Here is a 27,265-nt window from a genome sequence, read left to right as displayed (position 1 = left end):
TTCATAGTTTCCCATGAACTTCCTCCCTCCATTGTACTTGCATTTCACAAGAAAACAAATCTTCAGACACCTCCCCATCCTTCTTTACCCTCCCAAACTTGCTGCCTGCTCTGAATTCCTTTTCCATGTGATTTCCACTCTGCGCACTCCACCCTCGTGCCTGTACTTGCTTGTGATAGTCCACCAATGACAAGGTTTCTGCCCTCCATTCTCCTGGTTTTGGCTGGTAGTCTCTTCTTCACACTGCCGCCTGTTCACAAGAGGTCCTCAGTGATACAGAGGATGACAGTAAATTACAAAAAAGTAGAAAAATCACAGTATCATGTCTTTAGTATTTTAAACATGTTTTTCCATTTTTGCAACAATTTGTTTCAGAGTCAAAAAAAGTACTTGTTTTTTGTTTTATTTTTCCCCAGGGTGAAAAGTAACCAAGCTTTCAGAATTAAAATGGGAAGAAAGTATAAGTTATTGGAAATGTGAAAAAGAAACCTGTATATCATGAATAAATTCCCCCATTGGAACAAGGTGCTCAGTATAGATTCCCATTTCAACATATGGCCTTGTTGTTTAGCACATTAAAAGCAATTTGGTTTTCTGATGTAACAATACTTGCATTTTTATAAAGGCAGTATGGGCTCTGTGACACCCAGACACCTACCTTGTGCTATTTGTTCTATGGACAGGTGAGATGAGGGGCAAGATCCTACCGCACTCCCTCTCTAACCCCCCTCGCTAGCCCTTTGCTGTGTATTTTGACATTACTCCTTTATTATAGTAACTGAGTACAGGACATATTCATTACTCTCAGCAGACTGTTCCTTCTCAGCCTGCCTAACAGACAACTATGTCATTTCAGCTGTGTACATATTCTACTTAGAGCAAAACAGGCATGTTTTGGTTTGTGTAACAGTTGTTTTTTTTTTATTTCAGTTACTTTTTCACATAAAACTATGTAAGCTACAAAAATAGTGAAATGCATAAATGGTATTAAAACCGCAAACTTAAAAGTTTTGATAAAAAAACTCATGTGTCTTTTCCTGCTAACAATGACCATTTAAAACAAACCATATTTTGATGGATTAATTTAATAAACATACCATACACTTCTCAAAAATAAATAACATCAGAAAAACCCATACCATCAACAACATGAAGTGTTTAGTTATCTTTTTTTTTTCCTTTAAAGACAGAAATGGAATTTCTAGGCACAGTTTTAGGCATTATAGAGGACACAGAGGCAATAGGTTAGTGTGCACTGCGCTGTACAAAAATACAGTCTGAATAAATTACATTGCTAGCCATAAGATTAGACTTCACTTACCAGTCAGTTCATTGCATGTTTAATAATATACAGTTACATGCTAATCCATATATATATCATTTATATTTCAAACACATAGGTCTCTCTATATTAGTTTTTAAAATTTACAAAAGCTAAATGAAGTTGTGCAAGAAATCCAGAAGAGGTGCTAGGTACTTATGAGCACCGGATGGTATACTTCAAGCTTAAAAAATACAAATAACTAGCCCTGCTTGCAAGTTTGCTATATATTCATATTTATTTGGAAGAAAAACAATGGATTTGTTGTGAGAGAGTCATCCTGCCAATGAGATAAAGCCAAGAAAAATGAAATAATGGTGCCATGACACAAGCACAACATACAAAATGATTAATTTGTCATACATACAATCCAGACACAGGTACGTATCTTTTTTGTGGCTAGGAAAAAAAAAAAAAAAAAAAAATTAGCATAATGTTTATTTTAGTTCAGTGCTGAGAAACGGAACACTTGCCAAAATCGGCAATGGTAAGGAGAGGGGAGGAATGAAACAGCAGTACGAACTTAAGTTAAAGGTAGGTGCCTAAACACATATATTAGATGCCCAGACACAAACAACCTGAGGAGCTTGAGAGGTGGGTCCTAATAGACTGCATTATCTTCAAGAGGAAAAGCAAGTGTTGAGACTGAAAATCAGATCTCTGACTCAAATATGAGTGAAGAACCTTGTCTTTAGGCATTCACATTTGTAAATCTTTTGCCTGAATACCTTTCATATTAACACCACATGCCTTTCAGAGTGCATATCATTAATTTACATATGCCTTAGGCTTGACAGGTGTTTTTACTCAAGCTCTACATAAGGAAAAATGAGTTGATAAATTAGTGGGATACGATATGGAGTCAGCACTGTACCTTCTTATTAGATCAGGTGAAGTGCCGCCCAATGTCAGCAAAAAACACCATCCTTCTAGAAAGAAACAGACATCTCGCAGCAAGTTTCTCTATGCTAACCTAAAATCCACGTCAAACTACAACATTCTCCATGCTGCTAAATAAAAGTAGAATTACACAGCTGTTCAGAAAGATACAGACTTAACTATATACTGAATATCCATCTTAAAGTCAGCCTCAGGAAAAAAAAGAAAAGTTGTCTGGTGCCTGTGAAACACGTGGACCTGATTGTTGACCCCATCCTTTTTTGTTCTCTAGACATTGCCATACAATCCCTTCCAAGTCAAGCTGTTATTTTGCTCTGCTCACCACTGGTCCTAGGAAGACTGCTGATATGGAATACTCTGCCATGGTAATAAATATTTAACAGAGAGACCCAGAGTTTTCTAAACCATCTTTGTACATCAGCAATACTTCCACAACAACCTCCTAAAGGCAGCCCTGTGCTCCCACAGTCTTTGCAGAACCTCTATGCCCTGCAAAGAGCAGAACAAGCATTTAAACTGTAGATGTGGTCTTAACATTGAGTAATTCAGCAGTCTTTTCTGTGGAACCAGCAAAATCATTTGTGTAGAGGTCAATGTGCAACCCCAGCATACCTACTTTTGCAGAGGTCCACATAGAATATATTTCAAATTTCTCCATTAAAAAAAAAATAGGTATTTCTAGAGATTAGAACTGTATAAAAATATGTTCATAATTAATAAAAATATCTAAATAAAAATAAAAGTGATGCAGACTAAATTCATGTGAAAGTTCTCTATTTTATCTTGGGTTTCATTTCATGAGTACAGCCTCTGGATGTTTTAAGTGGGAAACACACTAAGCAAGGAGTAATCAGATTTACATGGTCATCAGCCATTATAAACTCAGCTTTTAAAACCAAGAGATTACCTCCTGAAGTACTAATGTTTTAACATGGACATGACAGGGTCTCAGTTCTATTCTTGATAATCAGAGACACTCACAACCTAACTAGATTTTTTTTAAAATGGCATTTTTTTTTTCCTTGAAACACCCTTAGAAAAGAATTTTTAGTAAGTACTAGATGACACATGGAATAGCAAGTAGTTCCTTTGTCCACCTCTACTTTAACTTGATGTGAACTTTTAAGCATTTCCCATAACACAGAGTCTCTACATATACATAAGACAAACCATTTTATGTTTATTTTGTAACACCAACCAAAATTGAGGGTACCAATCCAAGACTTTCAAGAATGTGCATAAAGTTAGTATTTTAACCATTGCATCACAGCTCATGCTACAACTTTAAGACTAATCATCTCTTTCCCTCTGCATTTATATTTGTATTATATATATTTATACTAACGAGTATCTTTCAAAAATATAATTGAACTCGTTCCATGTGCATTCTTTTCATGACAGCATTTGAAAGTTACACAGGTACTTAGGACAACTACAACTCATTCATACACTTTAGACACCTCAGGGACAGATGAGGTCTTTTTTCTACTCCCCCCTTTCTCCACCTTTCCAGCAAAATACTCAGAGCTGAGACTTCTGATTACACAGTCAGAAACACATGTCTCCAGGTTTGGACTCCCTTCAACAATCTGCTACAGCTGGCATAGTGATCTCAATTACCAATTCATGAAATCCTGTGAGGTTGGTGGCTTGTTTGTTTTGGGTTTGGGTTTTTTTTTATTCTTCTCCCAGAAGACCGCTGAATGCAGATATTAGACAAGTCATTAACCAGTTACATTCATTGCCCTCACCACAGTCACTTGCAACTAATTCCTTAAGAGCTTTGTTGAGCATGTAACAAGGGGCCAACACAGCCTATTGTACAAGACGCCATTGCCTGCTTATCAGACATCTGACTTCTCTATGATACAGGGAAACTTCTAAATGGAGCTTATATCAGCTGCTCTCCTGAAGGCAATAGCAGATGCTGGCACTGCATTCTCATTCCAACTAGTTTTTCCACAATGATAGCTGAAACGTAGATCCTTTTGCTTGTTGTCAGAAAAATGAAGCTTATATATCAGCAGCTTGCAGCATCTGCCTATGTAAGATCAGCAATCCTAGTGTTTGCAGTTCTTTTAAATGGTTGTAAAAGCTGGTTACAATGTTCACACCCAAAAGGCAAAGGCTACTGTATCAACTGAGCAGACTGGTGCTCCACAAGAGTTCTAAAAAAACTGTGAGTTAGAAAATATGGGGTAATCCTTTTGTTATTTTTCTTTCATTAAATGATTCTAGTAATAGTCTTCATAGTTCTTAGGGTTCAGGCAATAAAGAATGGCACCCCCAAATGAAAATATAGTTGCACCCCAAGCCAGGCCATAGCCCCAGTTGAACTCATGGTATATTTTCAAGCTGACTGTTTCGATGAACTTGATTGGGTAAAGGACTAAGCTGCACACCTGAAGAACAACTGAAAGAGAAAAAAAAACAAATGTCACAAGAAGCCTTCTATTAGTTTCCATAAAATAAACATTACATAACTGAAACTCATATTTTAAATGCTCTTGGTGCATGTTAAGCTTGTAAGTACTGCTCTGTTTGATAAAAAATATCACCTTCATTTCATTCACAAAGAACACAGCAGTTTCGACATTCCCTCTTTGATGAAAACATTCAGTATGGTGTTAACAATGACCTGTCAGATATCCACAAAATAAACAATGAAACCAATCTTTCCCCAGTTCTTTTCTGTCTCTTAGTGTTTTAGTTTGCAGTCATTATTCCTTCCATAACAACAAAACTAAGATCATTTGTTCTATAGCTATAAGTAAGTCAAAATGAGAATCAAGAATAAATGACTATTGAGAAATATAGCTCAGAATAAAATAATTTACTTAGCCTAGAAATAATTCATTGTAGCAGGCAATGCATATTATACATATTTGTGCTCAGTAGAGACTTACTGAATTACATATTTCACATGCATTACTGCATACTGTAATCAGAATTAATGTTATTGTTAGAACACCAAGGGATCTATACAGTTTGATCAGTCACGAGACTTCCTACTGGCAAAACATTGCCTTGTATAATGAACTTGGAAGTGCTTCTTCTTAGAAGAGCTTTGTGAGGAAAAAATAAAAGAAAAAAAGCTAATAAAACAGATCAAATGCAAGGCAGTAAAAAGCTTAAAAATAGTTATTTCTACAGCACTGTTTCTGAGAGTGCCAGATCTCATGCAGCCTGATCCACACATCTGCACTGGAATTCAGGAAACCTGTTAAATGCTGTGCTACCAAAAAAAACCAAGAAACAACCCACAAAAAAACAAAAAAAAAACCCAACCAACACTCAAACCACTAAACCCACCCCCATACAGTAATCTGCAAAGGAAAATACACAGATGAATCCCCCAAATTTTCACAAGATTTTAGTTTCATCGGCACACATTCCCTTTTAAATTCAGGCACACTCAACAGAAAATTGGGACAACAGTTTCTATGGTAAGCAGGGGAAAATTATACTTGAAGACAAGAACAAGCCACATGATGTAGCAAATCCTCATGCCCCTAATTCTGCTTCCCACAAGACTAAATATCACAGGAACATACAAAACATCCTTTTTGCCCCTCAAATACACAATATGGCCTTATGACAGCGCTTCCCTCCAACATGTAACGCTAGCAATTTTTCAAGACTCCAGTCCGTGACTGCCTCTTGCAAACTACCCCAGCCCACCGATTACAAGCAGGCTGGGCACATCCACACAGTTAAGCACATGCATAAGCATTTGCAAGCCTGAGAGAGATACACTCTGATGAAAGTTCAACGGTATACAGTGTAATGCCATCATAGCTACATTTTTTTTTTTTTAACATTGGCAAGGTCATTCTGTACAGTTAATTAGGTATTGTAAGAAGAACAAACACTGTTTAGAGAATTGTTTCAAAGCCAGCGCCAACACAAAAGGCCAGTAGATAACAGAGACGAAGACTACTCTGGACTACAGAAGTCCTGAAATCACACTGAGAAAATACAGGAAAACGAAATAATTTTATTCTCCTCCTGCTTGAACATTCCACACACTCAAAATCTGTCATTGCCATTTTGTTCCCACACGTACACTTTAGTGTTGTCAAACTGGCACCTTTCATTAGCCCTGAAGACTAACGCTTACCTATCCTCTGGATAGGACTGGTACAGGGAGATGGTTTCCAGTGTTCACTGCACATTTTGCCATAACACTATAAAACATTCATTGGAAACTCCCCCCTGTCCTTAGCTTACAGACTAGTCTTGGGACTCTTACCTGAGACTGACAATCTGAATAATGGTAATGGATTTTTTGATGTGGATACAAAAATCCACAGGATTTTTTTAATCCTGAAGTTATTGAAGTGTTATTCTGTGTTATTCCATTTCAATATAATTTTTTTCTCCCAGCTTACAATACACTGTGCAACACTGGAAAAATTTTGACAGGTTATAACTAGAGGAAGCACCCACTCTTATGAAAAGATTATGTATTCCACTTTTGCATAAAGAGAACATCATTATACTTCAAACCACCCGAACATATGTTCAGCTTTCAGGCACATCCTTAAGACCATTCAAAGTCAAAAAGGATTTCCTAAGATGAATAAAAACTGACAGGTTTTTCAGTGGCTTCCTTAACATGCAACAACTCTGCTGAATCAATACAGACGCTTCTCTGTGTGTGTCTGTGTCAAGGGACAACCAAGGAAGCTCTCCACCTTCCCTCAATCTAAAATATGAAGTACACTGAATTTTAATCTACAGACTGGACTTGTGGCAACAAAAACAAAAAAGTGATTATCTTGTAATACAAAAGTTGCCAAAGCAGCAACACCCATGACAGGTATTTTAGACATTTTTATAGTGAGGGTTCTTGCTTTTGTGCTACTGTCCAGCTACACTATTGTAAAACTCAAAGCGCTGGCAGCAACTGGCCAGTGGAGACAGCCACGCTGCACAACACTTTTATCACTCTGCACTATTTTTGCCTCCTGTCACTGTTTCTCCCTTTAGAATGAGTGGGAAGAAAACTGCGTAGGCTAGAAACAAGTTAGTGAAGTTATGAAAAATGACCAGTATGGCCCCAAAAGACGTTAAAAACAATGCTCACAACTACTGATCTGTTTCTGATGAATTTAAAGACACTCCACGTTATGTTGACCTGCTTATGGGAAGTGTGCCGAATACCTTTCTTCAGAAGTACTAGTCTTTTCACATAGAAAAAAAGGCTGCAAAAGAAATCTTAAAAAAAATCCACTTCAAAATGCTATTCGAAAAACACCAGTCATCTCAAACCAGACTATTTCCTTCAAGCTTAGATCAATTTTCATGACTAGCATTATGATGCTTACAAGACAACTGCACAGGAACAGAAATACTAGTTTTATTCCATTTACATTAAATGCATGTAATTATATATACTTACCATATTAAACAACCAGAAATCATAACAAATGCTTTAAAACTAGCAACATTTAATTTCAGTCATCTTGGTATTTTTCTTCAAATGTTTGACTAAAACAGTTTTGCTGCCAAAAAGAAACTTATGCTGTGCCCTTTCTAACTGGTCTGTATTTGCGAAAATGGTGGCGCTCCTAGTATTTCTGCTCCCTATGCGATTCCTCCTGTTCATTCATATGGGTAAGGCACTTCATTAATAACCAATGAGTGTTGAAGTTTCAAAGATTAACACACATGCAACTGCTCTCTAAGAAGTTGTTTGTATTTAATACAACCTGTGCAATTAATTGGGAAGCAGCATGAAGAGAAAGGAGGTCAGTGCTGATTTTTAAAATACTGCTAGCTCAAGCACAGGCTACTCCACTACACAGATGACCAGGCATTTCAGCAGGAGGCAACAAAGAGCTTCTCAATGAAGGACAGATGATGACAGGAGTATAAAAATACTGTTTTGATACTTAGATACAAACTCAGGAAGGCTGAAGCCCATCTGGAGCTCACATTAAGCCAGGAAACGGAAAAAGGGTAATAAGGAAGAATTTCCACAGGTGCATTAGTTGCAAAATGAAGTTCAGCAAACATATTTATACAATGATAGACAGGAAAGCCAGTCTAGCAACAGATAATTCATTGAGACACCTTCTCCAAGATCTCTAAGTGAAAGTGACAAGGTTTGGGAGGGTGTCAGCAGATCAGCAGTGCAAGAACTACTTAGGAGTAGCATCCGTATCGATGGGAACAGATGGGATCAAGCCAAGGGTAATGAAAGAGCTGGCTAACGTCATCATGAGCCCTCTATCATCTACGAAAAATCACAGTGATCAGGAAATATGCAGATGACTGGGAAATGGTTAATGTTGTGACCATCTTTGCAAAGGCTAGAAGTGAAAAATCCACAGAATTATAAAATGGTCAACCTCAACTCAATCCCTGGAGTCATTATGGTGTACATCATCTTGGAGTCCACCTCCAAGCAGATGCAAAACAAAGTGGCCATCACAAGGGAACATGGCTTCACCAACCAAAGGACAAGGGTCCAGAGGGCTGCCAAGATAACCAGAATCCTGTAGCACACTATTCTTGTGAAGACGATGAGAGAGCTAGGTTTATTTAGACTCATGAAGAGGCAGATAGAGAGTAATTTCAAACCAGCCTACAGCTACCTGAAAATGTAGCTGCAACAATGATAGAAAAAACTCAACCAAACAACACTCTTTGTAGTGACCAAAGGTAATGGCACCTGAAATAATGGCAACCCAAGATAATGGCAATGGACGCAAATCTGAGTTTCAGACATTCAGGATGGACATTAAGAAATGTATCATAAGGTGGGTAACATGGCATAGGACAACATGCTTGGAGAAGTTGTGGAATCTTCACCCTTGGAGCTCTTCCAGAGTGGTCCAGACAAAGCTGCAGCTGATTGACCCAATGTTAGTGACTGTCCTGCCTCAACAAGAAGGTTGGCACTCATGACCTACAAATTCTCTTTCCTATCAATATTTCTTTGATGCTATGACACTTTTTGCCACCCTGTAGCCACTTGTACTACAGTCCGACTTTTTCAGACCATTCCATCAATTTCTCAGAATCAAATTCTGTCCTCTAATGTATCTGCATTTTTTTCTACTTACATTGTAAAATTTGACAAGTAGACTTTTATTCTATCTTCCGCATCACTATCAAAACAGAACTCAGGAAGCAATCCAGCCAGACTGTGCTCTAACTCTCTGTCAGAAGAAAAAGATACATCCTCTAAATATTCTCCAAATATTAATTGTTGTCCTTTTTTAACTGTCTCACCTACAGTACTTTCACTTAGACACTGCTTCCCTAGTTTACATGTAAAAAACATCCTGGGAAATGTCTCAAAACTTACTAACTTCAACAGGTTATTCTTACAAACATTGTTAAAACTGTTAAAATATAGACCCAGAAGGCAAAAAAAAATATCTTTTCAATACCTTTTTTTGTTTGCTTTTACGGACTTTCAACAACTAAACTTCCCCTTTCTATCCTTAAATTAAGACTTGGTTGGCACTCTTTTGTTTGGTAACTGTATCGTGAGACTCCTCCACTGTCAAGTTATGAACTTGTACTTCGCAGATGCTTTCAGGGCCAGTTTGGTTCATAATCACCAAGATACTCTAGCAAGTACATAAGCTAGTGACCTCTACTAGGCAAAAAAAAGCTGGGAAGAGCTGTATAAGGTGGCTCCACGCAAGTGTCCCGCAACTGCTGCTCTGTATGCTCCGTATTTTTCCATTAGCTGAGTTATTCCTGTTCTCTCTTCATTACACAGAGCTGACAGTGTGTATTTTAAACACATTCATGTCTGTTGAGCTCTTGATAGCTTATTCTCAGTATCTAGGTTGAATTTCTTTTTTGTCCCTTTGCTTTCTCATCTCTTCCACTCCAGTCAATCTTTTTCCTCACCTACAGAGTCGCTAACTGAAACCTGAAGCTGAGACGGAAAAAAAAAAGTTAAAAAAATCAAAGCTAGAAGAAAAAAATGCCTGAAGCCAACTGTTTGGATTCTAAAGTGCCTGGAAAATACTTTTATATTTTGTCTCTTCTCCTATACAGTGATGTTTTCTACCTGACACCCACAAAGACCATTAAATGTCTCTGGGCAATTCATCCCGTGTCCTTCTTCCAGAGGCAGCTGGCAGACTCCTAACTAGAGTCATACAGAACACTTGGTCTTCTAAGTGGACCCACAGGTCAGGGCAGGGTATATCCTCAAAGATCTTCTGTGAAATCCAGGTGAAGGTTTGAATCCATGGACAGTTGCACAAACTCTACTGTGCTGCAATCTTAACCTTCCTCTCTTCAGTAGGAGATTCTCTTCATGACTCTTTGAAGATACATCAGTCCATATTCACATCTAAATATAGCTGACATCAAAGATAAAATCTGTAGGAAATGACAGTAACAATTTCAGTGTCAAATCCCAAAAGGATTCTCCTCACATCTTCCAGATAACAAAGTAGAATGGAGCAGGCTGTCTTGGCCTCATCATCTCTCTTCTTATATGCTTCGGGTCATAGCTATTTAAAACATGTATGCACACAACACATGCGCACAGGCAAAGGAAAGAGGTGAACACCATTCATAAGCTAAAGCAGCAATGTATTTTCCTTTATGATGCAAGTAAGCATTAATCCCCTCTACCCCCAACCTTTTGTAGTAAAGACTAGAACTAATTTTGTGTAGAGGAGAAGAGATTAACCTTTAACATAAACAGTGGGATCTGGGGAATTTTTTTCTTGGGGAGAGTTTTTCTTTTTTTTTTTTTTTTAGTACAAACTTAACCATATACTAAATGAGAAACATGGCAAGAGAGGCAGTGTATGGCTGAATAATTGCTAAGTTACTACACAGTATTATGAGAAATGAATTCAAAAGCCAAACAAAAAAAACACTACAGAAATTCAACAGTCCCACTCCCTTCAAAGTTAACTGGCCAATGTGCTTTGTAAACTCAGAATTAATACTAAATTTTAAAATAATGGCACTAGCTCCTTTATTCCTTCCACCAAGCAAGCAAAGTGACACATAGAACAAAAAGATACTATTTCCACTCAGGAAATCTGATCCTAGGTTACATTCTTTTCCTAAAAGCAAATGAAATATAACTTATCTAGAGCAAATAAAAGTCCATGTTGAAGCACTGTGGCTCAGCCAAGGAAACGTTATCAGCAGGGGGCAGCAGGAGCCTTCCTCGAAGCTTCGTTTCATTCCCGAATACCCTGCAAAATCTGCTCTCTTATCTTTCTGTATTTTTGCAAGTGGCTTTTTATAATACATCCAAAAGACTAGGTTCTGTCATCCTCTTCATTATGGGCTAACAGAAGGGGCTTAAACTTCTGGCTCCAATGCAGATATGAGTGGCAGGATGAAGGCAAACTATGCTTGGAGAATCTCAGGAGAAAGAAAACATCCGTGCTGACCAAGCCCCAAAACACCAGCATGTATAAAAGGAGATGATTTGATATTGTAATTACACCTCACTGGAACAGTCTTACAGACAGTTCAGATTTATAGGTCTCCCTTAAGATTTTGTGATAGTTTATATAAACTGTTCCATTTTCATGTTTTTTAAAATGAATCAGGGACTACACTATGACAGCCTGTTAAATTAATAACTAAGGAAGCAAGCTGACACAGTGAAATTAATTCCTCATTGCACAGGGGCATACATAAACACTTTACAACATAACCCTATTTATTTTCACACATAGGGCTTCAAGAGCTCACATCTGGGAATTAGTTTTCCCATTTTAAAATTATAAAAGGAAGAACATTAAAATAATAGAAATGGCTTTGTGTGAAGAATAAAAATGGGGCCATCAAGAAGCACAAAGTCACAGATTAAAAATGGTACTTTGAGATTTATCCTTTATATCCCCTGCTGCATGTACTTCACAAAGTAATAAATATAACACAAATAAATAATTTCTTATGAACTAATATCAGTGCAACTGCAAAATGATTAATTCTGTGCAGAACTGGTATCCTGAAAAACCTCACTGGAGTTAACAAAAATAAACCAAATGCCTCTGAATTTGTATGCAGAACAAGGCCATGGCTTCCTTCATCAAAGCGAAGCTGCTCTCATCACGTTGCCAGTAATCTGCTTACCTGCAGCAAAGAGCATGACTGCAACTGGTCTGTAGAACCGCCTCCGAGATCCCACGCAGATAGAGATCAACCCAACCAGGAAAGCTATGAGAATAATGGCAGCACCACCCAGCAGCAAAGCAAGAGTAGCTATCTGCCAGTCTAGGGGGAAAAAAAACAGAGAGAGGAAAACAATAATAATGCAGTTTCAGTAAAACAAGTCCATAGGTCAGACAGAAACAGAATATGAGGAACACAAAAGGCTGCATCAAGGCTCGAATAAACAAACAACTGTGCTTCAGATTTCTTTTCTCCTAATTAGTGAAACACCTTTATACAATAGATGCAACTCAGGAGCAGAATGCTACAACCTCCCCCACTTTTTCTAAGGCTTCTTTAGGATTTTGGCTCCAGTAAGACTGAATAATTTGGTTCCCTGGTTTTTGTCCAATTTAGAATGAGAAATTGAAGCCGGGTCACAATTAGCTGGCCCCCAGTCTGCAGTAACCTTCTCACATAGAACAGTAAAAGTCAAACCTCTACTTGAGCTGATTAGGATGGCATAGGAAGGCTCATTATACACACTTGGTACTTGGGAAGCCACATAATATGACTAACAAGACTAAGGTGTAGGAAGATGTTTAGTTAACAAACATTAGATGTAGTGAGTTAAATCTGAACTCCATTTTAAAACATCAGTTATCTTTCCCCAAAATCAGCTTCTGAATTTGGCCCAGTGTATTTTCTAATTATTTTGATACATAATGAATGCAGTTATAAACAACACCCTTGCAGTCTTACATCACATAAATGAAAAATCCATTTGCAAGCTGATGATCTAACTCAAGAAATTCCGTAGGATTTTAGAAAGGCATGGGCTTTGTGCTGCCTCTCTGCTGAAGGCTAAGTAAGATCTTTTCTCCCTCCAATAACAGTCATCAAGAAAAACAATCAGATCACTCCTATTTATTAGTACAAGAAAGATGATCTAAGATCTGCTTTTGGGAAAAGGACCTATGGATCCAATGCATCTTGCATTACTTTGAACATACTAGCACTCATACAATATTCAGGATAAAATGTCCAAATGCATGACAACAGTTCCAAGAAGAGATTAATTACTTCCAAAATAAATTTAGAGATATTGAGGTTACTAAAAGAAGAACGACAAAAATCCACATCCTCTTTCGGAAAAGGGCAAAAGTCAGTATTTTAAAAAACAGTACATCCAGTTTCAAGCAGGATCTAATCTGCTGAAGATACCAACAGTGCAGCTGTCGGGCTTGAGAATGGAAGGCTGGCAGCTATTATCACCAAAGAGCCTTCATATACTATATGAAAAAGGATGGAGATTAAAGAAGAAAGTGAACAGAAAAGCTATAAAAGCATTGCTCAAAAAGATAGTTAATTTAAAGGTGGCTTTGTGCAAGTACATGTTTATTTTCATTCTTTTTAGACATCCAGACGTTGTTTACTAATACTTACAAAAGTACTCAACCATCCAAGCTATTTTACTCCAAAAATCCAAAGCTGGGAACAATCTCTTGTTCTTCTACCATCACCAATGTAATCTCTAACACCAGTCTGCTGTGTCCCCTAACTGCTTTACTATTATTGATATAAAAATGTGATTTTAGTTATGGATAGGAGTGTTATGAAAAGTGGTTTTTAATGTTGACATGATCCTTCAGAAACACCAAGTGGTTAGTGCACTGATGATTTAGAAAGTATTCTTCCAATATCTGAGTGCATTACAGATATAAAATGCAGAAATAAATGAACAGAATGGACTGCTCTGGAACAATAAGAGAGGCATCCTTGAACTAGAAAATTACATAGATACAAAGACTAGACTCATAAATCCATATTGGCCCAGAAGTTAAAAGCCGTACCAAATTGATGAAACGAATTAAAATGCCAGACAGGAAAACTCAGAAACTAAGATTTTTGGAAGCCATTATAAATAATAAAATATTAAATGTTATCTTCACATTGATCAGACGCCAAAGTCTAAGACAAACAGAAGGTGTGCAGCACCGGAGTAGCAGCTAAATGGAAAAAAGCTGAGTATCCTACTGCTTTCCAAAACCACCACATTGGTAAGACCACCAAAAAATGAAAATAACTAAGGTAAAAATGATATAAGCATGAGGTCAGAATATAGTTTTGCTTTCAGGACACACATCTATGGGTTTTGGAAAGGTTAAAAAATAAACAAACTACCTCACTATAGTACTGATGTGGGAGGGAAAAGGACAAATGAGTGTTGGGAGACACCTACACTCCCAACTAAAAAAGAACCGACTTAAACAAAATTAATTTCTTGAGTAAGAGAACCTACTCAGTGATGTTGACAGTAGGACAAAACCAAGGTTCTTAATGTTCCTCACTACTAGCTGAGGATCAGGTATTGAATGCTGTGCTCTGAGCTGCAATGTCTGGAACTGCCTCTCTATTTTGGCTCCAGCCTCCATTCACAGGAGCATACAATACTACCAGCCTTTGCCTTGAGCTGCAGCCAAGAGGGATTCTGGTTAAAGAATATCACGACGGTAAGATGCTAGTGCACAAAGCATACTGGACTGAATTTTCCCTTATTGCCTACCATGGAAACTGCATGTATAAGTCTCCTTGTCATCTTACAAAAACCTTAACTTTCAATTCTGGAAGTCATTTGATCTGGTGACTAAAGCTTATGTTGGACTAAGGAAGCAGTATCTTCTGCATGAGCCTTCTACTTAACAGCAATTTTTTGAGGAAAAACTCCAGGCCAGTAGACTTTATATGAAAGAAAGGAAACATCAAAAGACAACTGAATCAGTAACCCTGAAAAGAAAAACACTCTGTTAGATACCTACCTAGCAGCCTTCCAGTATCTGAAGAGGGGCTATAGGGATGCTGGAGAGGGACTATTCATTACGGACAGTAGTAACAGGACAAGAGGCAATGGGTTCAAACTTAAACAGGGGAAGTTTAGATTGGATATAAGGAAGAAGTTCTTTACTGTAAGGGTGGTGAGGCACTGGAATGGGTTGCCCAGGGTAGCTGTGAATGCTCCATCCCTGGCAGTGTTCAAGGCCAGGTTGGACAGAGTATTGGGTGACATGGTTTAGTGTGAGGCCATGGTAGGGGGGTTGGAATTAGATGATCTTAAGGTCCTTTCCAACCCTAACTATTCTATAATTCTAACAATATAACCACACAGAGCAAGTGCAGTTTTCCACAGTAAAAATCTATAATGTTCCTCCGACTACCCAGGAATGACTTATAACACACAGCATCAAAACTGGTACAGCAGATTGCTCTGTTACATTATGTTACTGGTACACAGAACATAAACATCATAAACCTACTTTAGAGTATCCATAATACACTTGCACCATTTCTAGGCATGCACCAATCTTGCAAGTAAGATACTATACTCAGTTCAGGAGGCTCAGCAGTTTGGTGAGACTGCTTGTTCTCACAGAGATAGAAACATGCATAAACATGAGCAAAACAGGACCTTATAAACAATAATTATTAGTTTCCTGGATTCAAAACATAATTTGGGTACACTTTAGGGATGCATGTCAGTACTTTTCACTGTACATTGCTACAGTTTATTTACACTACACATCCACTAAAAAAAACGTTAAATAGCACTTCTTGTGTAAGAACTCCCACCATATAAAGTTTTAGATTTTAAAAATCACTGTCATTTCATCTACACGCAAATTAAGTTGCTATGTTGATTTATAACTGTAGAGTCAACAGAAAGCATAACTTTAGTTTTTTTCAGCGTTCTGTCATTCCAGCAATATGTTAAGAATTACACTGATGATGCCACCTATCCCATCCAAACAACTCGAATGCATTTTTGACAATTGTTAAGCAACTTGAAACAGATTTCTTAAGGAAAGTCTCACTTATTGTATACTATTTCTAGGTCTGAAAATCCAAACATGTTTTTGTACCACACAAGAAGCATCACCATGTCTATAACCATGGGAAATATACACTGCTATTCTGACAGTGATGATAGTGTCATTGTAACAATCTGCCTGTTAGTTTAGGGATGTGGATTTCAATATTTGGAAATAAATATAAACATGAACCTAGGTACTTAACACATTTTCAAATCATATATGGTGTAAAATTTATTAGAATTACCATCTTTGGTGAAAAAAGCAGACCCACAAACCATGATGATATTGTTTCTTTTCAGTTAATTTCTCATAGATAAGTAAGTCAGTGCCTTTTTGTAAGGACAGCTTGGTCTGATTGCTCTTTGGAAATTCTGCCTGTTTCTTAATGATATGGAAGCATAGGGTTAATTGCACATTGAAACGTGTGACCCTCCTCCCTTCTTCGCCCCAAATGAAATGACCTAAGGCTTTAAGCTGTATATTCACTTTTAATTAAGACCAGCTCTATCTGCTCTCTTAGGCAAAATACTTCTGTACTAGGATAAAATCAGGAAAAGCCATAACAGAAGGAGAAAACATCCCAAAGTTCTGAAATGTTTATTTTAATAACTAGTTTTTTTTTAACACAAGAAAGAGTAATGCAAAAGTCTAGCATTGTCATAGAATTCATGTTTCCAGTGAGTTCTCCCCAAAATTACGTATTTCGTATATGTGGTACTCTACAGTAAAAGAAATAAAGGACATTAAAAAATACTGGAGAATATGTGAAACATTTGTGTATAGGGACCTTTCAGGTAATGCAAGTGAACGGAATTAATCTCTTGGGAAACTAATCAAGTATTCCTTTCTTTCATAAAATGATTCTCCACGAAGTCCTCTCCTCATAGAGGCTGAAGTGAGAAAATGCATGCAGCTGTTACATGATGAAGGCAATGACTAAGCTTCTTCTAGCACAAAACAAAACCTTGGTAAGTAACAAAACACAACACACTCTTAGTTAAGTTTTTCTGATTCATTGCACAGCCTCCACTTATCATGTACCTGCCCTCAGCCAATAAATATTCTTAGAAATTATAGCATTTAAATTCAAGAATAATGAATTTGAAAGAACGTGTCAAGTACAGCATAGAAAGTTGAGGCACCCACGCATAAGAAATTAAATATAACCCACTGAATGTCATAACAATCAACTAAGATAAATAAGATAGCTAGAGATACTCCTAATTGCTTCATATTCAAAACTATTACTAAGTTTATAAACACCCATCAACTTAGTCATCAAATAGTCAACAAAAGTTTAGAAAGTGCGTGATTACATAAAACCACAAAAGTAGCATCTAGTTTCTGAAAGCACATTTGTCATACAATCAGTAAGTTATCCTCTTTCTTCAGCACGATCAGATGCACAGACTTCTGCGGAAAACTAAGCTCTACTGAACTCAGTGAATATACTGAGGTAAAGTGAGGACTGCAGTAGCCATTAAGTTCTCATATACCACTACACAGAAAAGTCAGTCCTTTGGAACCTCATCTGAGCCAAAATGATGGGTTTTAAGGAGCTGCACAGATGGATTCTGCTCTGGACAATGGAGATATAGGCTAAAGCTGTGAAGCCCAGTGTCCCTAAATTACTCAGTGCATACTCCTCCACTCCTGTACAGCCAGCATGGCAAGAGTCTTTGAGACTCCGTAGCATGTGCTTCTGCACACGGCAGCAAGAAGTGCTTTCTGGCAGAATCCGTACCAAACATCCAGTAAGTTCTCTAGCCAGTTTTCTACAGTGAGCCCTTATACAAAAATAACACTAAATATTGCCTGCACGTTGTCAGTTTGAATAGTATGCTTATTACCACTAGCTGCCGCACAGACATACATTTTTGGATAGAGAATAGGATTTTTCTAAAGTGGATCCTCAAGTCACTCAGACACTTAAAAAGCACTGCCAGAGCTATGGGAACCAGCCAGCTGTGGCTGAATGCATAATTTCCTTAAGACAGAACTCACTCTACCCCAAAGCATTCTTCTGAAAGCCATGAATTTGAACACACAAAATAACTACATGAGGTCACAGATAGGTTAAAAAGAAGCTGTTCATGGAAGACACAAAACTATTTTCTGCTTCTTCACCAGATTTATGTACTGAGCTAGTCCCTAAGAAATCACCCTTCATCCACACACAGCAGCACATGGGACAAAGCCCTTATAACCCAGGTCTTGAACAAAGCAAGTGGGCTTAAGAGCTAGGCTGTTTCATAGCTCAAATTCACCAGAATTTTGACAACTCCCAGATAGAAATTTGAGCACTTTATGCTGGGTACCAAAATCCCTAATTCCCTGCTGTGGATTATTCAGAGGCTCCATATAAGGCATCAGTCACTTTCCACTTACTGTACAAGACACTTTGCAGGATGATTTAGTGATCCTGACAACGCATGGACAGTTACTTACAGCCAGTCAAAGAAAAGGTGAACAAGCACAGAGATGTGTCCAAGAAACAGCTAACGGGTGCAAACCCAGGTACACCCGTGTGTTGCCAAGATGCAGAATGCTAATGACCACAGCTGACTAATGAAGGAGGAAAGGCACACAGCTCCTCCTTGGAAGCAACATACTGGAGCTAGAGGACTTCTCAGAAACTGCAAGGTCTTTGCTTCCCAGCTCCAGACTCAAACCTCTGCTCCCATTTCCCAGAATAATTTCTTAACTGCTAGGATAGACTGAAACTGCTCTCCTTTTCAGCCTACTAGACTCAAGATGGAAAAACAGAGGCATGAGATCTATGAGATCTGTGAAAAAATAGGTACAAGGGAATCCAAATCTGAGTCTTGAAGCACCCCTTACATAACTGGTCCGTTCTAACTTCATGGGGCTGTTCATGCACTGACACACAAAAAAAGCTGAGCGCTACTGTAAGTCAGTCCAAACTCAGGGCTCTCTCACCTTTGTGGGAAAAAACAGCCAGCTATAGAGTCCCTCTTGCTTGGGTTCCTCCTATGGCTTTCCTTTTCTCCACAGAAAGAAAACCTCCACCAGAGGAGAAGAGGCTGGATCTGTTCCAGGGAAGGTAACACCCTGATGGCAGGATGTTCTGGGCAGTTAAGTGCTCTACTACCTAACCTCCTCAGCCTGGGAAGGGGGTGCTTGCTAAGTCAGGGGAATAATTAGGCAGTCTCTGCTCACCTTTCAATGGCAAGAGGACCTCTCCTGCTTCCCACCCAAAGATGCCACTGAGCATGCAGGACATAGCTTGGCTCCCAGAGAAGTGAACAGCACAGAAAGCAGAAATGCTCTCAGTTTCTCAGGGTGGTCTCTGCAAAAAAACTACACATCACCTGCTTGATGTCTCTTTTATAGCTGCCATGTTCATCAGACTATGTGTGGCCCTGAGACTGCTGGACTCAAACTTCCTGTGTACTTTGACACTGCAGCAAGTTTATCTCCCATCTGTACAGAAGATCCGACTGAACAAAAGCAATAAAAATATGGTAAGCAACTCTGCTACTGTGCAAAGGAGATGGATTTTGCAAGACAAGAAGACAGTCTAATGCCTGGGGGAGTGTTACAGATGTATGAGCAACCTGAAACATAGCAGGTGCTTACTCATCTGCCCACTGACATGCATCCCTCCTGAAGATTAAACCTTAGATGCCTTATTTATATAAAATTTATACACTTGGAGGGAAAATGGGGCACGTTGTATACCTACTCTTCGAGCCATGGCCTGCCTTTATTTCTAAAATCATGTAGTAAAAAGTCCTTTAAATGCAATTCATCCTCAAATAAAGAGTTAATTGGTACCATTATATAAATCTTTATTATTTAAAAGCAGCATGCCTTGCACATCATTTTGCCAACAGAGGACTTCAAGACAAGCACAGTATTACAGAGAACCATGTAATCTATAATTCATTCACAGAATAGTACAGCATGTACTCAGGCATTTCTTCCATTGGATACACAGCATTCTTCTAAGATTAGCTCACTACTATGCCATTTTAATTATTGGATATTCATTCATTCAATTAAAAAAAATGCACATATCTACAACTCCAAGAACCTCACAAAAACCTGGAAATCTCAGAATTATGTCACCTTTTTTGACCTCTTCTATATATATTACTACATTTTAGTAATCTGAAGAAGTATACTTCAGGTTGGAGCAGGAATGCGATTATTTCCTACAGTTACTGATGTTCTTCAAGCAAATTGGCAATCTTTTGCAATTTTCATACCTCATACGATTGTTCCTTGCAAAAAATAATTAGCATTTAAAATAGTGCCAGGAGTACTTCCCATCAAAACTATGGCCTTTATATTACAGAATTGGAACAAGTAAAAACACATGAAGCAATTGAAGCAATATAACTGTATACACTTTATCCCGTCTCCTGCTTTCTACCTTGAATCTTATGTGGTCATCTTTGGCCATAAATCAGTAGCAGAGACAAGGTTACTCTCTACGTGATTCTAAATATAAAATCTCATCAAATATTTAAACCACTATCTTATTGCTAACACAAGGAACATCTTTTAACTTACTGGTGCAAAACTTCTTTATATAATACACAAGACTTAAAGCAACAGGATACATTACTGATTTTAAAATTGCAATGAACACAGCAGTAACAATAACCCATTAAAGCTAGAAGTCTTTTTTCTGTTGTTTGTTTTTATGGGGTTAGGTTTGTTTTTTTTCAGTATTATCACTGATGACGTGTGGTGCTCTTGACCTGACCAAATAAACACATACAAACTTCATGCATTACACTCAAATGTGCTGTAACCATGTCTCTTAGCTAATTGGAGAACAGTGGATGAAATGGTAGCCTCCATCACACTGCAAAGTCCAGACTACTAAACAGGACTTCCAGATCTGCTGCTCCCACAGCGCTTGGGAAGTCTGAGGCTAAAATAACTGCTCCATTTGTAAAAGAGGGAGCACATCTAAACACATTTTATCTAGGGCTACTGTGAGGGGTAGTCAACAAATTCAAGGCATTCTGAATACACTGAAGGAATCAGGTAGACATTGGGCATAAACAGAGTATCAGTCATCACAGAATCACAAAGTAATTTAGGTTGGGAAGAACCTCCAGAGGTCTTTCTAGTCCAGTTCCCCATGAAAAGCCAGGCCAGTCTCCAAGTCACACTCAACTTCAAAGTTAGATCATCTTTCTCAGGGTCTTAGATACCGAGTTTGAAGTCATATGGCTTTTGATTTCATATCCACCTTCAGATGAAGCATCGGGGATGATTATTAAAGAGAGTAATATGCAAAATGACAGACTACAGCTTTCAAAACCAGAAGGAATGTTTTATTAATTTCTCCTTACATTGCATGAACCACTTTCTTCAGACTTAGTGAAATTACGTTGTTATTTTATAGTGAACTATCAGGCTTGCTGAGCCTTTTACAAATATGTGTCAACATCAACGCTGAGCAATGGTCCAGATTTTCTAATGAGGAAGCTGCTTTTGAGCTAGCAATTTTCCCCTGGAACAACTTAAATTCAAACCAAGCAGATACCATCCAAGACTACTGAGCCATGTCAATTCACATATCTGCATCTAATGTATAATTAAGGTTAAACCCCTTCGAGTGCTACTGAATGAACAGCCTCTGATGCCTTTTTTTTTTTTTAAGAACAAATTATAACACAATTATACGTGTAAAACCAGACACAAGTTGTTCTACTGCACTATGTTGTAAGTTCAGCTTAGTGGTTTGCTAACCACTAAGTTTAAACATGTCCAGACACCCTGATGCATGTATTTCCTTAAGAATGTTTTGTTTTTCAAACACTGATGGACAGTTCGTAGAGAGTATAATAATCTTAAAAAAACCCTGAATGTTCCATAAACAGATATACAGGTTGTTAAGTTACAAAGTCACATATCCCTGTCCAGCAGAATGAATACAACTAATTGGAATGAAAACCATTCAAACTTATGTAAGCTATTTTCACAATAAACTGAAATGCTGCAAAGGAGTCATTATTTTCTATGAACAGCAAATATGTGTACTAAAGACAAAATACACAATGTTTGCCTATAAATCAGATTCTATGGAATAATTTATGTCTTTCACATCATATTTGGTGAGGCACTGGAATGGGTTGCCCAGGGAGGTTGTGAATGCTCCATCCCTGGCAGTGTTCAAGGGCAGGTTGGACAAGGCCTTGGGTGATATGATTTAGTGTAAGATGTCCCTGCCCACGGCAGGGGGGGTTGGAACTAGATGACCTTAAGGTCCTTTCCAACCCTAACGATTCTATGATTCTATATTTGTATATCTTTGCTTATGAGGCTATAACATTATGTGAACTATAATGGCTGCAGTCTATTGCACAAATTCAAATTTACTGCAATTAATTCTGCAGCGAGATGACAACTGTGTCCACAGGTACAGATGCACCAGACAGTTGTACATAAGATGCACTTAATTTTAGGCAGATGCTGTGATAGAAATAAATATTCATACATAATTCTTAACTCTTAATAAATCCATAAGTGAACCATCACAAATTAGACATAATCCACTTCAAATAAGGTCAAAAAAAAAAGTATTTCCTTCAAAGACACCAAAGGAACACTCCAAACCCTGTAAGTTTCAGTTTTTTCAGCTCCTCCTTATGTTGCTATTAGTGAGAATATTTTAATTTCATCAAGGGAAGAGAGACAAGGGATATGCAAGAATACCTTTCTGAAATTACAGGAAAGAATTGAACAGATGATTTACCTACACCCTAAAGACCCAAAAATAACAAAAGCAAATTAAGATGAAATATTTTATAATATTCAGATTTCTAAAAATTAACTATTTTACATACTTGAACCACCACTATTATGAAGTACTTGCACAACTTTACCAGTAGTATATGAGAGCAAGGGATTGCTTGCAAGCTATAAAAAAGGCTCTCAAAACAGTGAATGAATGAATGAATGAATGCACACACACATACTCCAAGCACTAGCAACACTCAAGGAAAAAACAAGGTATTATTTCCTGCTATAGCAGCCAATGTAATCATGGTCTGTACAGCTCCTTCTCTCCATCACTACATTGCCCTTTAGATAGCAGTCAGGGGTCCTAAATCTAATTACAATAAAAGTTTTTAATTAAACCTTGAACATGCTTTAACAGCTTCTAGTGTGAGCTTGCCCTTGATGGTGCCACTTGAGGTGCTCTCCTTCAAGGGATGATGAAGTAAATCTCTTTAAAACCAAGGGTGAAGATGCCTTTTTCCTGTGTGTACTACTGCTTTTCACAGCTAGCTAGCTACAAAGCTCTTTGCAGAGGTATCAAGCTAAAGAGCTTTCCCTGTGGGAGCTCTCCACTACCTCCAAAATATACTGCTTGCTAGATTCTCAATGTAGGAGGAAAGTGCACTTAAAATATTAAGGCAAGCACAAAAATGGCCTTAAAAGATGAGCACAGTCCAACTTGGTGAACTTACTGGGAGCCCTCCTACTGACTTTAATGGATATTTTAACACACTAGCAAAAGGCAAAGCGAGAACAGTACAGTTTCTCATGTTCCAGGTCTCCTCAGAGTGCAGCACTGTGTGCCAAACATAAGGAAAGTGAAAGGTTTATTCCAGTCACCTCAAATAAAACAACAATTCGCTTCTTTCCCAGTAGCTTGTGAAACCTGGCCTGATCAGACTGGAAAGTATCTGAGGAAAATGAGTAAAGCTCATACAAGGAACTTGAATAAAACTGGACAGGCAGGAATTTTTGTACAGGACAAAAGAAGCACCAGGAGTGAACACATTTTCAACACATGACATGTAACAAAACTACATTTCATTCGTATCCATCCTCACCCATTCATCTTCCAGCTTCCCATAAAAGACAGGTGACCAATAAAGCAACAAAAGAGATTAGTGTCCTTTTATGCTGTTCCATAAGCTGTTCCACTGTCTTAATGTCTCACTTGTGTGTGTGTGTACATATGCATGTGTGGCAGGCAGACGGATTGATGGGGGAACCCAATAAAGTGTGTGCAAAACTGGGAAGGGGGGCAGGATTTGAAGCAGGTTCTCATTCAAGCCATCTGAAAAGTCTTTCTTCAATCAAGGGGATACTATTTCAGAAGACACGGAGAAGGGACAAAGGATTCACGTTGCTAAGGAGACATGCAGAAGCTGACATTCCTACATAAATTTCCACTTATACTGGGGAAGGAAAAGAAAGCTCTGTGAAGTTTGTCTAGATACCCTGGTAACTGATTGAAAATGACATTTCTTTACAATTTCTTTTGGCATTTTGTGATTTGGAACAAAACCCCAAACAAATTCAAACCCTCAAATATTACTCCACACAATGACAGGAGGGAAAAAAACAAAACAAAACAAGAGCACAGCAGCAAAGGAACCTGTGCAATTCCTACTCAAGCAGAGATCGGTTATTTCCCAGAACCTACACAAAGATTTCAGAGAAGCGAGGAAAAAGGAAAGTATCCAGAATACACAGTAAGCCCCTTGCTTCCCCGCCCCCCCCCCCCCCCCCCCCCCCCCCCCCAACATCTTGTCCCTGTATGATTTACCCACCGGAGAGCACAGTGATCCAAATGGATGAGTTAGCAACGCCAGCGTGCGTGTAGGGAGGACGTGGATGGGGATGAAAAGGGGAAGGGGGTGGAGAGGAAGAGGCTGGTTTCATTTGTCTTTGTTTCTACTGGGACTCCAAAGTTACTATCAGGCATAAAGTAAATAAAACAACCCATGTAAACCAAAACAATCATGGCACTACAAAACAATTTACTGAAAAATATTCAACAGGCAGCTTGTTTATATCATTCACAACCGTTTTTTTAAGTACGCCGAGCAACAGTGAAATGACATTTAAAAAAAAAAAAAGAAAAAAAAAAGGACAGAATAATCGATGACCAAAATCCTAGAAAGCTTAAGAACAAATGAGCAATAAGAAATCAAAACGGGTAGTGTGACAAACAGGCAAAGAGTATGAAAGGCCAGGGAAAAGATCAGTACCTGCCAGAAAAGACACACACAAGCACAACCCAGGGGGATGGATGTAGGGAGCCAGACTCCAGGCGTGCTCGCTCTGGACAAAATAACAATCGTGTTTGCCTCAGGAAGCCCCAACTTTCCAAGATTAGTGATTTCGGGGTACGGGGGATTATAAAATACTTGATCTCCCTTCTCATATAGCTTCTCACTGTATGGGTACAACTACAACACGGAAAGACAATCAAAACTAGCGCAAACTCGAGCTCTTTCCTGAGGGGGACAGGGCAAAGGGCAGACACGGCACCAGCCAACCCTGCCGCTCACAGCATCCAACCTCACGCCTCCCCTTCACCGCTGCCCATCCCGCGGGCGGAGGGACGAGCCGAGGACGGAGCCGCGGTTCCCCCAGCTCCCGCCGCTCACAGGGACTGCCGCAGCCCGCGCCCCAACTTGCGAGCAGGGAGGTGTGGAATCGGGGCCCCGCAGCCCGGGGCGGGGAGGGGGGAAGCACCGGTACCGGGAGTAGGATCGGAATGGACGAAGCAGGTCGGGATGGGGAAGGCTGCAGAGGTCGGGAGGACAAAGGTGCCAGGGACCTTCCCCAGCGGCTGTCAGTGCAGGGAGTAGGGCGGGGAGCAGGGGCGGCAGCGGACGACGCGGGAAGTCCGGCGGGGCAGCAGGAAGGTGGCGGAGCAGGGCCGCGGGCACTGCTCTGGTCCAGTGGAGGGTGGAAGGGAGCGGTCAGGCTGGCCCCCTGAAGGGGCTGGGACCCAGTCCCGGGGGCACAAGGGTGACGGAGATGGCTCGGGGTATGCTGGAGGGGCCGCCAGGGCACGGGGGGTGTGGGGGGTATCGGCCTCAGTGCTCTGGGTGTAGACCAGGAGGAGCAGGAGGCCACCGAGGTAAGAGGGCGGACGGAGGGACGGGGCAGGAGATGGGATGCGCGGTCGTGATGCCGCCGGCGGAGGGGAGAGGAGCGCGGGGATGCCGGGGCAGATCCGGGGCAGCCGTATCTCACCGCTGTGCAGCGTCGACTCGCAGAGCCAGCTGTCCAAGTTGCCGGGCTTGCGGCAGGACTCCCAGAGGGACAGGTAGTATTGGTGATCCGCCGTCACCCAGGCGGGGCTCAGCACGGCTCCCAGGTCCAGGCACAGCGCCAGGAAGATGCACACTAGCCCAACGAGCTTCAGCGGGGTCAGCACCGAGACGCGCACCTCCTCCATGCCGCTGCCGGACGAAGCCATCGGGCCCGTGGGGAACACGGACGAGGAGGAGAAGGAGGACGCGCTGCCGCCAGCCCCGAGGGGAGCAAGAGCGAAAGCCCAGCTCCGCGCCGAAGGGGCGGGAGGAGAGAAAAGCAGTGAAACCAGCGCTGACTAACGGTGAGGACAGGCCTTCGCAGGCAGCGGGCAACGTCGCTCGCTGCCTCCCTCCTTCCTTCGCCGCGATCCCTCCTCGGTGTATCAGGTGCAGAGCTCCCCCTAGCCCCTCTGGCACCGCCCGCTCCAGCCCGGCCCGGCCCGGCCCGACGCGCTCCTCCCCGTTCCCGCCCCTATCGGGCGGTGACCGCGGCGGGGCCCGGCCCGAGCTCCGCCGGGAAAGGGTTGGGGGAGTCGTCACGCCGCGTGCGGGGGTCGGGAGAGGGGCCGGAGCTAGAAACGGTGTCGGGTGCGAGTCCGCGTCCGCTCCGCCGGGGCAAAGTTTGGGGAACTTGCTGCCCCGCCCCGCCGCCCCCGAGCGGCAGCCCCCGGTCGCACCGTACGGATCGGGGCACCCCGGTCTTCCCAGTGGACCTGGGATAGCGCGGATGGCCCGGCGTCACGAGTGGAAGCGGAGAGTGTCCCGCAGGGCCGGGCCGGGCTGTAGCGGAAGGGCAGCGGGGCCGAGCAATCCGGTTCCTACCCGCTGCCGTCGTAACGCGGCGTTACTGGGAGAAACGAGAAAGCGGGAGAAACGGAAGGCCGCCTCGGATGCGGGATTAGCGGTGCCTGACCTTGGTTCCTTTTCTGAAGTGACCTTTAAATCACAAGTTGTTACTGGGAGGTTTAACAAATAATTCAGCGTTTCACTGTTGGTGCGCTGGACGGGCTTGCAGTTCCCGC

The 27,265-nt window shown here is 40.3% G+C and overlaps 1 protein-coding gene across 1 annotated transcript; it reads right to left on the bottom strand.

The window, feature by feature from the left end:
- Positions 1-3,770: 3,770 nt before the first annotated feature.
- On the bottom strand, positions 3,771-26,577 carry TMEM47 (transmembrane protein 47). The gene is made up of 3 exons (XM_057411830.1): positions 26,182-26,577; positions 12,305-12,445; positions 3,771-4,634 (listed from the first exon to the last, which is right to left on the bottom strand). The coding sequence occupies exons 1-3, from the start codon at positions 26,405-26,407 to the stop codon at positions 4,456-4,458; spliced, it is 546 nt and encodes a 181-aa protein (XP_057267813.1). The 5' UTR covers positions 26,408-26,577; the 3' UTR covers positions 3,771-4,455.
- Positions 26,578-27,265: the final 688 nt, after the last annotated feature.

Source organism: Pezoporus wallicus, unplaced genomic scaffold (assembly GCF_028554395.1).
Source record: "Pezoporus wallicus isolate ANWC-B61680 ecotype Strahan unplaced genomic scaffold, APGP_CSIRO_Pwel_v1 contig_1438, whole genome shotgun sequence".
In the NCBI taxonomy this organism is placed as follows: Eukaryota; Metazoa; Chordata; class Aves; order Psittaciformes; family Psittacidae; genus Pezoporus; species Pezoporus wallicus.
Note: the sequence above shows the minus strand (reverse complement) of the source record. Positions and strands in the feature narration are given on the sequence as shown.

Excerpts from the sequence above, each read along its gene's own strand:
- TMEM47 (XM_057411830.1), bottom strand. The coding sequence starts at position 26,407 with ATGGCTTCGTCCGGCAGCGGCATGGAGGAGGTGCGCGTCTCGGTGCTG. Across the intron at positions 12,446-26,181 it reads CGAGTCGACGCTGCACAGCG|ACTGGCAGATAGCTACTCTT; the intron begins GTGAGATACGGC and ends TTTTCCCCCTAG. Across the intron at positions 4,635-12,304 it reads AGTCATGCTCTTTGCTGCAG|TTGTTCTTCAGGTGTGCAGC; the intron begins GTAAGCAGATTA and ends TTTCTCTTTCAG.